The following is a 13,155-nucleotide window of genomic DNA, read 5'->3' as shown; positions in this document are numbered from 1 at the left end:
TTTTAAATAAAATATACATAAATTTGTGTTTTTAGAATGGAGTGTTGATCAGACTGGTCCCAGTCTGACCTTCAAACACAAATAGTGGCGATTTTATTCACCAAGTATTTCCGATGGTTTAAATACAAGAAACAGATTTAAGCAGCACAAAATAGATAGATGGTATTATCTAAATTTCATTTTGTTTGCAAGTTGGTGTTTGGCAGATAACCATAACCCCAATAAACCTCATGGAATTTTTTCCTCAGAGACAGGTATAGAAATCTTCTGAGGCATTAAGTCCATGAGGTGCTTTACTGTCCAACTCCAAGATGTATCTTGTTTCCAAAGATCTAAGTGCCGCATCCCTATCACCTCCTCTTCTAAGGGGACCCACTGAGTCAATGGCGTAGTACTTCAGGGGAGCACTGTTGTTATTGTGATATTCCTTGAAGTGTCTAGCCACTGGATAAGAAGAGTCATTGTTATTGATAGCCCTCAAATGTTGGAGTACACGTTTGTGGACTTGCAGTTTTGAGCTGCCCACATATCTTAACCCACACAGGCACTCCAACACATATACTGCAAATTCACTTTTGCATGTTAATTTTTTGTTGATTTTGCATGGGACTTCCGAGAAAGGGGTAAGATATTCCGTTATGTTTACCCCATGTGAGCAGGCTTTACATGTAGAGCATTTCCTAAAGCCTCTACTGCTTGCCAGCCAATCCTTAGATGGTTCCAGTTCTGGGCTAGATTTAACCAAAGCATCCTGTAAGGAATATGCCCTCCTGTAAGTAATTGCTGGCTTTCTCGGCATTAGTTCACCAATCACGGGATCACAACTCACCAGATCCCAATGTTTGTTCATTATTTTTCTTAGTGCCCCATGTTGGCTATTAAATGACCATATTAGTCTGATAGGTTGCTGCATGGACGTAGGAGTTGGACTCTGGGATTTTTTATGTAGCAGTGCTGTTGCACGAGGAAGGGCATTAGTTTTACATATGGCAGCCGCCACTATATTCTCGCTGTACCCTCTAGCCAGAAACCTTTGTTCACTGGCCTGTTGTGCTGCATTACACTGTGCTTCTGTACTGCAAACCCTTCTGATCCTGAGCATTTCCCCATAAGGGATGCTCCTTATCAGATGCGGAGGATGGTGGCTCTTGGCGTGCAATACAGTGTTACCTGCAGTAGGTTTTCTAAACAACGCTGTTTCCAGGCAGCCATTGGTAATCTCAATTGAGACATCCAAAAACGTTGCTTGGCATGCACTGATGTTAGAAGTAAATGCCAATTGTAGTTGTTTGTGTTTAACTTCTCAATGAAATGTTCTGCCTGTACTTGTGTACCATGCCAGATCAGAAATACATTGTCGATGTATCTATACCATCGAACGATATGGTCTCTGCAAATTGCTGAGTGTTCACCAAAGAGGACCTGTCTCTCCCAGTATCCCATATGAATACAGGCATAACTGGGAGAGAAACATATATATATGTAGACACACATATATATATATATGTATATTCACAAACCCATAAATTAATGAACAGAGAGAATAGACACGGTCAACTCTGATATCCTCTTAAACTGACTTAGCATGGTCGGGGTTTCTGGTGGAGCCATTACCTGGCTTAGGTCCTACCTAGAAGGCAGATCATTTCAGGTGTTTGCAGGAGACTCTGCATCTGAGAGCTTCTCTCTTAGTTGTGGAGTGCCTCAGGGCTCTTTCCTGAGCCCTACTCTTTTTAATGTTTATATGAAAGCACTTGCATATGTTGGTCTGCCTTTTGGGGTCAAAATCGTCACGTATGCAGATGATACACAGTTGGTGGTTGCTCTCAACCACCAGCAGAACACTCCATCTGACCTGGAAGTGTGCCTTGAGAGAGTGGCATCATGGATGGGCCATTTCTGTCCTACACTCAATGGTGGCAAAACAGAGCTTATGCTCCTGGGCAACTCTCTGTGCTCGGATCTCAAACTGGCTTGGCCATCCTGTGTTGGTCCCGTTCCCACGCCCAACACTAAAATCAAAAGCTTAGGTGTTTGGCTTGACATAGCCTTCAAATTTGATCACCAAGCAGTGACGCTGGCAGAGGCCTTCTTTGGCATTCTTAGACTCCTGCGGAAAATCCTGCCCCTCCTTCCCATAGGAGCAGGAAGAATGATGGTCCAGGCCTTGGTCCTCTCCCGATTGGATTATGGAAATTCCCTCTATTTGGGAGTGCCTAACTCCATGGTGAGAAAACTCCTAGTCTTTCAAAAATGTGCTGCTCGGCTACTGCTTGGTACGCCCAACACTCAATCGGCTAAGCCAGCCTTGAAGTCCCTACATTAGCTTCCTATTGCAGACAGAATAAAGTTTAAGTCTGTGTATAGCTCAGAAAACCTTATGGGGAAAGGGACTCTCGTTACCTTTTAACAGCCCATGAAATGCCTATGATCAGCTAATCTAAATATGGCAGTAGTTCCCAAAATCAAAAGGGTGAGATGTGGGGGAAGGTCCTTCATGTATAACGTAGCCAGACTCTGGAATACTCTCCTGGTACACCTTCAATTAGAGTCATGTCATCTCCCATTCCAAAAACCTCTTAAAACTTGGCTGTTTCAAAATGCTTTTCTTTAGACCATCTAGTTCCCATTTGCCTCTGTTGCTAGCGCTGGAATGTCTACGGGTAGCTATGCACTCAATAAATGATAATAGTTGAGGGATGTGAGTTCGTCTGTCAAATTTTTGTGGTCATCAAAATGTAACTCTATGGCATCTGTGCATATATTTGTACATATAGTATTTTTAGATTCTCTCCACAAGTAAGATTTTGTACTGCCTACATTCATTTTAGTAGGCCTGAAGCAGAGCTCCTAGGTTGATAAAGTCAGCTTGATGTAGATGTTTCACTCTTACTTTTTAGGGTTCACCTACAGATAGATTTAGCTACCTGTTGTCTTGGGACCTATTCTGTACAATAGCAATACTGACAGTGTTTTTTTTGTTTGGCTTTCTTATCAATCTTGTTTGCCTGCATCTCAATCAATTGGTTTCCTTTCTCTTCTTGTATATGTCTGTTCCCCGAAACATAGTTTTGTTACCGTCCTTTTGATTGGATGACTTGTTACCTGTCACTGATTACATTTAGGGTACAACCTTTTTCTTTTGCTTGCAGCACTCCATGGGAGGAGTAAATGTGTGTACTTGCCCTTTTTCCCTCTTTTCCCTCTTTCCTGTGTGCTTCTTATCCCTACTTGTCCTGGCCCCTGTTCCCGAAATTGTTATCCCACTCCCAGCTTGCCCATTGCTTTCCCACCCCTCATGCTTGACTTTTTTTTTAAACCTCCAAGGCTACTACGATGTTTCACTACACTTTTATCTGCTTCATTCACTCCTTCCTTCTCCGTTGCTCCCCAGCACTTTCATTATTTTGTAACTTTTAGGTGAACCCGTCATCTGCGATTTGTTAACAGTCTTCTTTCTATGAATGTGCTTGTGTGCACTTTTTATAATAGTTTTTTTTATTTACTATTCCAGGATGTCTGTATCTTGGAAAAGTAAATTTGAAAAAAATCAAAAATGGATTCCAGGCCACGACATATGTGTACATACCGCGTGATGCATGCATGCGTATATGTCATCGGGGAGGGACCTAAAGTAAATATGGCTGCCTCATCATGATGATGCATACACCTGCAGACGCAAAAAAGCTGGGTCGGGATTTATCCTTTTTTTCTCGCATCCATTATCATGCAGGCTGGATCTCGGATTTTATTTTCTGTTCCTATTCAACATCAGCAACTAGAATTTTTTTTCATAATTTTATTTTGTTTTGTAATGCTGGTCAGCATTGGCAACAAGAGTTGGAAAAGCCAAAATGCTTGTTTTACACCCATTATTGGACTTATGGTTTGCATTTCTAATGGAAAAAGCACAACTAACAGCCCCAGAGTTCAAAGTGTCAAACAAGAACTGTACATGGTGCTACTTGAGAGCTCTGCTACGGGGAAGCCCATGGGACAGTGTGGCTCAATAGGAATTATTGCCAGGGGGCCACAGAGGAAAAGAGTTATTCATCAGAAGCCCATAGCCCACCCTGAAGGCTTTTATGGGCTCGATGGCGTCAATGGTAGCAGGACAGTAAGCCAAAGAAAACAATATAGTTATGTTATGTATCCTAAATAAAGCTAAAACATTATTTATTGGATATCCATATCATTTGTATGATGTACTGCAGCCTTTGCAGAAAGCCTTACTGCAAAGAAAACATGCATGTAGTTCTGGAAGAAACCATTGCAGTAATGTGGACCATTCCTCACAGAACACATAGCAGGACAGCACCACTTTCGAAGAACTGGACTTACAGTTCTTAGAAATCCACTGCATGAAAGAAACTATTAGCATTGTGAAATCTATTGGAACATTTCTTGTTCAGAAAAAAGCAATGCTTATCGTTAAACAGAGGGGACCTCTTTCAGAAAAGCTATACTGTGAATACCTTTCCGTTCCGCTTTCTTTGATGAGTGTGCCATCTCTGTTGTTATCCACTCTGTAAAAATACATAAAACATTAGCGGAATATTAGGTGGTAAAATCCCTCAAATGAAATTGTAAATGTATTGTGATTTGTATTCCAAATTAACTTTTTCTGTTAAATTGACGAATAAGTTTTGCAACCGACATTTGTGCCCAGTTTGGTAAACCACCTAGCTGGTGATAAACTGGATTGCAAAAACTAAGTGAACAGGCTTAATTAGTGGTCAACTCTAGATGGGCACAAATAAGTTGCACTTGTGTTGACACCTTGAATCATGGTTTACATGAGGATTTGTCAAGGGATGACTTGTCATCGAATAATAGTTGTTAATTATCATCCAACTCAAAGGTACTGATTCTATTGTCCTCAGTGGGATAAAAGTCGAAGTGGACCCAACAGCATTTGAAAAGGTGACTATAAGGTCACAAACAGATTCCTGTAATTAATGCATTAGTCCAAAGAGCAATTGAATCAAGGGTCAGATTTACAAAATGCTGGCTGCAAATTGTGACCAGTATTATTGCAACCAGTGTGGAATTTTAATGACAGACCTATGTACTAATTGTGGGTAAGAAAATCTCCATTTGGAATGGTTTGAATCCGACCTACATCATAAATTGTAATGAGGTAGATCGCAAATTGTGACTTACTCTGAATGGATGCCATCACAGGGGTGGTGGCCTGCCTGAGTTACTAGACCTGTATGTTTGCATTTAAAAAAAAAAACCTTTTTTTAAATGCAGCCCGTGTTGCGCATAGGAAACAGGGTTATGCTAAAAAAACAAAAAAAAACTACTTTAAAAAAAAGGTTGTTTAAAAATAGTCAGTAGAACTCCTGGCCCGCTGCCTACTCCCCAGCAACCTTTTTTTAAAGAAATTCACACAGTGAAATGGGTCCCTTGAGGGCTCCTTCCCTTTTGCAAACAGATTACCACCCCAACTGTGGAGTCAGTAGAATGTCAATGTTTTGTGACCAGATTTCACAGGTCACAAAACATTGATACATCTTTTAAAGAATCGTTATTTGAAAGCTATCAGGCACATGCATCAAAGCCTTTTGCGATCGCAAACGGTGCGATTCGCAAAAATCAGCTGTTTGCAATCGCAAAATTAGGTTTTGAGATGCATCAAAGGTCAATGCCCTCGCAATTTGAGAATTCGCAATTAATAGCGAGTTCTCAAATTGCGATTGCATTTAAGGAATCGCATTTTGCGATTCCTTAAATGCAATGCATGAAAGTAAAAAAATCTGCGATTCTGCTATTTGGGGGAGCAAATTACCATGAAGTTGAACTTCATGGTAATTTGCAAAAACTTTGAAAAATGCACTTTTGTGCATTTTTCAGAGTTTCATGTTGCGCACACACATGCCTTTAATGCATGTGTGTGCGCAACATACGTGCACGGATCAATTTCAGGGGTGCAACAGGTTGTCCTTTTGACACCCTGGCACCCTTGAACTTGCATTCTCAATTTGCGATTCTCTAATTGAGATTCGCAAATTGAGAATTCCTTCCCCTTCATTCCTATGGGCCTCTCGGCTTGTCGCAATTAAGGAATGTTTCGAAATCGCTATTTTTAAGCGATTTCTACATGCATAGGCTTTTGCGATTCCTTAATTGCTATTCCTTAAAAATCTCAATTAAGGAATCGCAAAAGCCAATAATGATGCATATGCCTGATAGTCTGTAACACGGCCTTTCCTTAGATATATCGTTTCCTTATGAAGTCGCAAACCCATTTTACGGGTGGGTAATAATTTAATGACTCCGAAATGGGGTTTGTACTTATTAAAAAATGTGTTTATGGCTGCAAACAGTCCAAATTGCTGCAACCGTATAAAAACGTTGTGCATCTGGTCCCTAGTATCTTAGTGGACAACATATGTTGTGTTGATTACCAAAAGGCTTCCACGTGCCACTCCACCCTTCGCACAAGGCTTATATTGCGGTACAGACACTGGCCCTAATTGCAAGTGCACGGATAAATTCCGATCCCTGGGTAAATGCATATTTGCATAGGGATCGGAATAATGAGTTGTGTGATATTCATCACATTCTCCCAGTTTTCCTTTGACAGACTCCAGCTGGTCAACACTGCCGAAATGTATCATGGGAAAAGGCCTCGAAAAAAGGCATAGCATGCAGAATTTGTTGTGTTAAATACCGATTCTGCATGTTACACCTCATTCAAAAGTCTGAGGTAAAGGCCTGTTATATTCCAAGGTCTGTAAGTGGAGAAGGTTAACTGCAGAATGTATTGGAAATCATCCGCAATTTGGACAATTTCATTGTTACATGCTGAATATGCACACAAAATGTCTTCCTTCGCGCAAAAAGAAATAATAAATGAACATTATAAAAAAATAACACTACCGCCTGACCACCAAAAAAGTTGGGTAGTTTCATAGCTCTATGGTGCTATAGTTATGAAAACATTGCCCTTGGTACATGAGACTCTAAATTGTAGTTACTTACAATATACCCGGTTTATTAATTCTTCAGGACAGAAAGGTCTTTCTAGCTCCATTTCTAGGTAATAATAAGACCCCCCCCCCCCAAAAAAAAAAACCAACACAATTGCAGAATAACCACGTGTCTCTTGGAAATATAGTACATGCCAGGGTCAGTGAGAATCTTCCATCTGTGTATTGCTTTCAGTATGCAGCTGAAAGTTATAGAATCTGAAATGTTTTCTGGAAACTACCTAATAAAACTAGCAAATAAGGGACATAAATACCGACTGTGCCATAACGCTTCTTGAGGAGGATTACACACTGTGCCGCTTTTAGCTGTTAAATGCGTGACAAGATACACAGCTCTGTATAAAAGCAAACATTTGTATGCTAAAGTGCGTCTAGTTTAGAAATGACACTCTTACAAAGTCAGATATCAGATGAAAAAGCAACTAGCATCTGTATTTTTTCTACAGAAAACCGGATGATGCTATTCAGTGCAGGCAAATTCATTGCACCATTTAATATGACACATAAAAGTGGTCAAAAGCGACTCATTCTTTGGTTAGCGCAGTGCCCGATAGTTTGTGCCACTGCCTGGCATGTTGTAAGTGCTTATTTTGTGCGGGTGGTTGCAGGTGCAAGGCAGGGGCACTCATTTTCGGTGACCGTGACTTACTTTGTCATGATCAGTTTTTGACCCAGAGCAAGACAGAAAAAAACAGCAAAGAAAGAGTAAGAGAGAGGCAGGATAATAGTGTCAATGAGAGAAAGCATGGTTGAAAAAAACACAACCTTATACAGTGAGCAAATTAGACAATAGGTGTAGTGTGGTGGAAGAAAAAGGCTTGGGGTGGAATAAACACTAGACAGCCTCTATAATAGACAGCCCCACAGTGTGAGTCCCTATAGTTATTTTTTCACGAATTAAGCTCTGCAGCCTCTGGCATACCAGTGAATTCGACAAGTAAGACTTGTGCTGTTTGCACACGTTCTTGGCACCAGTCAGAAGAAGGCATAAATATTTGTGTCAATTTGGCGGAGAGACAGTCGGAATCTGCTGCTGCTAAGGATCAAACTTATGTCCTTCAACTACCATTAGAGTCTGGATTTGTAAACGGAGCTCATTTCTAAATCTTCACATCTGTTTTCAACCATTGCTCCCCGGCTCGTGTCCACCTCTAAAATGGATGACAACCAAGGACCACAATCTTGGCCAGGTTCCCGGGCAGAAGGATGCGTCAGTGCCGCAGCCCTGCTTTCCTCCCCAAACTCAGCAAGTGACAGAGGATACAACATCCGTTAGATAAATGCGTCACACCAAGGAAAGTGGACACACGGTATCTAATCACAAACCAAAATATTGTTTGTTCGCTTAATATGCATCGCCGAAACAGGTCTGCGCGGAATTCAAATGTGTTCACAATTTAGGCCATATGTTTCTCAAAGAGCAATGCCAAATGGCAGTAAATGCAAATCGTAATGTGCAACACATTTTTGTCTAGTTTTTTTGTTGTAAACTGCATTCCTCTGCACGGTCGTGACAACACAACATTAATTTCTGATCCAAATTATGATTAGCTTAAAAAAGCAAGGAGACCAGTTAAAACAGTATTTTCCACTGTAGGAACATAATGTCCACATTTACTACAGCACTAAAATGGTTGCTTTACTGAGCTGTACTGAAAATAAACTTTTTTTATTTCTTAATCTTAAACGTTTCTTGCCCTTATGTGACACACAGCTTGATCCACAAAGCTGGTACAGCAAAACCTATAACTAGCTACAAAGGTCTTCATTCACAAACTTTTTTGCTCAACCAAAATGAAAAATACTGATGGCAAATTACGAGTCCCTGATTTGCAGCATATTTACGAATTCAGATAGAACTTGGCTCACTGAGAAAATCATCTGTTAGTACAGGGGTCCTAAGTGTAAGCCAAGGGACAGACAAAGGGGTGTGTCTAGGTTGATGACTATTGGAGATATATAGAACAGCCACAATCAGCGTTGTTTGTGGGTATGCAAGAACATTATTCATGTAAACAAACTGTAACAAGAGTACATTTGTCTCCATTGAGGGATAGAGGAGAGAACACCCCCAAATTATATTGCGCTAAAGGTAAAGGGATTTATACACAGGGAGAAAAAAAAGTATGTTTATTGTGGAAATACCCCATTCTTCTCTTATGCAGCTTGACTTCCTGTTAACAATTCTCAGGAGTTAGTGCATAGTAAAAAGGGTATAGAAACAAGTCTAAGATTTACTTATATTTTCCTACACCCGCTAAGGTTTGTTTTGTGAAATCTGAGAAAGCCAGAAATATACACAAATCTGAGTTGAAAATTAGTCACCGGCAGCCGCGGCCGGTGGTGGGTGTACCTGCCGGGCGGTGACGTCGGGAGGGGGAGGGGCAGGGTGGGGGGTAGTAATGTATGGATAACGGAGTTTAACAGGTAAGTAAACATATAAATAAATAAAAACAAATTTAGTTGCGTGCACTGCATCACCAAATGCGATGCAGTGCGCACAACGAAATTCGTTTTATTTATTTATATGTTTACTTACCTGTTAAACTCCGTAATCCATACATTACAAGGCACGGCCCGTGCCAGGCGTTATACTGGGGCGGTGACGTCAGGCAGGGGAGGGTCAGGGTGGAGGGTTGTAAAATGCGGGATATGGACCATTAGAGGTAAGTACCGATAAAAATAAATAAAAGGAATTTTGCTGCCCACACTGCATCACATTTGGCGATGCAGCGTGGGCAACGAAATTCGTTTTATTTATTTTTATCGGTACTTACCTCTAATGGTTCATATCCCGCATTTTACAACCCCCCACTCTGACCCTCCCCTGCCTGACGTCACCGCCCCAGTATAACGACCGGCACGGGCCGTGCCTGTATATTACTAGCCCCCACCCTGCCCGTCCCCCTCCCCATGTCACCACCCTGCAGGTACTCCCACGACCAGCCGCATTTCGGTCCTAACCTTGAGGGGCATTTAAGTGGGTATTGTAGAATCACTGGATTGGAATGGGGTCAGTGTCCTGAATCCCCTGACATAGTTTAGAAAGGATCATTCACCTAAACCACCTGAAAGCCCATCCAGGGACCTATGGAGAATGGGTCGAAAATCAGAGTCCAGTACTCAGTATGAATAGGTGTTTATTTATTTGGGGTATTTGGGGGAAAACTGTTATTCTTGTGAAATGTATCGAGCTCAGTAGATAGTTCATGCTTTAAATGAGATTATTAGATTTGGGAACTTATCCGAAGGAGCTAGTTTGTGGATGTTGGTTCTCAATGCACAGAGTATAGCCCTCTGACATTGTGATTTTGCACAATCATTACTTAACTCACGTGCTCACCTATATACCTGCTCATATGCTTATTTAGTCATTCATTCACCTACTTACTCACTGAACCATGAACCAGCTTGCTTCCTAGATACAGATCCCTAGGTATTTACAGGAGTACTAATGTGTTCTAGTTTTAGTAACACATCCACTGACTAATTCACATGATGACTTTGCACTAATTTACCTCCTCACTCGCTCATTTAGTAATTCACAAACCTCCTCACTTACTGTCAGCTGCTAATTTGCCTCTATTCGTTCATTTGTACACTAAATACATTCACTGCTCGGCACTCCAGTAGTTCGCCCATTCATTCATTTACTCAATAATGATTGTTTTCTATGTATGTTCAGTGTTCTCACTTAATTTTCTACATTTCATGAAAAACACGACATATCTTCTTGAGCTTTCAGTAAGTGAATTCTCAAAATAAATGCATCAAATTTACAATACTTTTGTTCTATTCAACTTTGTGAAATACAATGTTTATTCCTTTCCATACATTTTCTGTTCATTAGTTACCACCATTTACTTGATAGCGTCTCAATGGATTGGTAATTCACTTGTTTCCTAACATGAGTTCTTATTTCAGTGCCAGAATGTTAAGGTTTATAATTTTCTGACTTTAAAAGATCCCTCAATCATATCTTGTCTTTTTGTTGGCAAAGCAGTTGCACAATATATTAGGCACTAAAGTTTACACTCAATTCTATGTAGAAGGTGTCATTATGGGTGATTCAATGAAGCAGTGTCCAAACTGCTATGCTGAATTAGAATTCTATGAGTATTTATTCAGAAACAAAGCAGTTCCTTCCATACGAGGTAGATGACGCGCACACATAATTTTATTTAAAGGTGTGGCATTTTGGAACTGTTATTCTAGTATTTCTCATTGCTGCAAATTTCGGCCTGGCCCTTTTTATCTCAGAAAGTTTATGGATTTTGATATTCAATCTCTTGCTATCAAATTCCATGCATTTCCTTGCTTGATCTCTTTTCTCTTGATACCTGTATCACAGTGCCTGGATACCTTCAGGGGTCATAAGTAGTGCTTTATAAGTACCACGTGATTGATTGATTGATTGATTCTCACTTCATAAACACAGGTGTAGTGTTTTTGTTTCTTTTAGTTTTTATATAGTTTCAAAACATTAACATATTTAGAAAAGAAACCTGTGATTTTTTTTAATGGTGTTCCAGATTTCGCCCATGGTATTTTCAGAGGCTGGATATTGTCACTATTTTTCCAACTGCCATATATGGACCATGTGACTAATTCCATAAGATGTGTATCTGCCCTCTACAATTGAATAATAGACGGGCAACATTGTTAGTTAGATGGCTCATTATTGATTGGATAATGCAAGATTAGATATTTATCGTGCTGAAGTCAACCCTCACTACTTTTATATGCCCAAGCATCACATCAGAATTCCTGCGACTGTTCATTTTGCTCACAATGATAGCTAAGGTGTTAACCACATGATTACTCCAAAGGGCTGCAGACTGACTAATTAGAGAAGGTCCAATGTTCACAACATGTGTAGTAAATCATTAGAGGTCCAAACAGGTAATAAATATTTTTGCCATACACTAAATTAGATTGATATATTTTACTTATTGCAGTCTTGCTTGTCCTGAATATATGTGTCGTTTTTACAACAAATAATCTTATTTTCCTTGGCTTACATTTGTATAACAGTCTATATACCTGATTTTATAATTTTATAATGTGTGCCTATGTTCTTTAGAACCCCATCACATGTTGGTATTTGTATGTATTTCCATAATGATCAATTGATTACAATTATAATGGTTCTAGAGTGAGTGGTTTCTGAATTTGAAGGATTAATGTATAAGAAAATGTCAAATTAAATGAAAAGCTTAATTTCTTTTGGTTGTTTCCTTTTTCAGCAATTAAGATGAAAATAAAAGAAGTCAAAAAGGAAAACGGGGACAGGAAAATTGTGCCAAAAAAGAAGAAGCTCTTGAAACTGGGAACAATCAAAAAGCGGGACTTGAAGAAGCTTGTCCTGTACCTGAAGAATGGTGCTGACTGCCCCTGTCATCAGTTGGACAATCTCAATAATAACTTCCTTATTATGGGGCGCAAAGTGAAAACACAGTACCTGCTGACAGCTATTCACAAGTGGGACAAGAAAAGCAAAGAGTTTAAAAAGTTCATGAAGAAAATTAAGACCTATGAATGTCCAACATTTCAGTCAGTCTTCAAATGAGCAGCAGGCACTGCCACTTTTAAGACTTGCACAGCTCCCCACCTTATCCCTATAAGTGTTGATCCTTTTATAGTAAGAGATGATGTATCTAAATATTTTTGTTTCTTTTATTTGTAGACTTTACTTTTTTAAAGAAGACTTTTCTAAGTTCCATTGCAATATTGTCTTTATAACACAAATGGGGAGAGAATGGCACCTTTTATTGAACATTTGTCAATACTAACAAAACATAGAGCTTTGTGTTTACATGATTATTTTGTCATTGGTATTCAGTATGCAAACACCTGTTTATAAAAAAATAAAACGTGAAATAAAAAACAACAACTTTGATGAACTTAGACCGAGTAAGACAAGGGAAATTATTTCAAGTACTTTTCTTTATCTAGGATTTAAGGCCACATAATAAACATGAAATCAATGTAAATAATTCATAGTAAAAAACACACGTTCTTTACAAAATGTCTTTCTTTCTTAGACCACTGTTGATAAATGTCCTATGGTTCAATTATCAGCAGTGGTTACAATACAAAAAAGAAAGGAAGGAAGATCTCTGTTGCAGCATATAGCTCAGAGATACACTTACTTATA

The 13,155-nt window shown here is 39.6% G+C and overlaps 1 protein-coding gene across 1 annotated transcript in view; it reads left to right on the top strand.

The window, feature by feature from the left end:
* Nucleotides 1-12,905, top strand: part of SFRP1 (secreted frizzled related protein 1) — a 167,314-nt gene extending 154,409 nt beyond the window's left edge. Inside the window, exon 3 of the mRNA XM_078666551.1 lies at nt 12,245-12,905. Coding sequence (XP_078522677.1) covers nt 12,245-12,567 — 323 coding nt within the window. The 3' untranslated portion in view covers nt 12,568-12,905. The remainder of the gene's footprint in view (nt 1-12,244) is intronic.
* The last annotated feature ends 250 nt before the right edge of the window (nt 12,906-13,155 follow it).

This window comes from Lissotriton helveticus, chromosome 11, assembly GCF_964261635.1.
Source record: "Lissotriton helveticus chromosome 11, aLisHel1.1, whole genome shotgun sequence".
Taxonomy (NCBI): domain Eukaryota; kingdom Metazoa; phylum Chordata; class Amphibia; order Caudata; family Salamandridae; genus Lissotriton; species Lissotriton helveticus.
The sequence above is the reverse complement of the archived record's forward strand: the minus strand, read 5'-3'. Positions and strand labels throughout refer to the sequence as shown.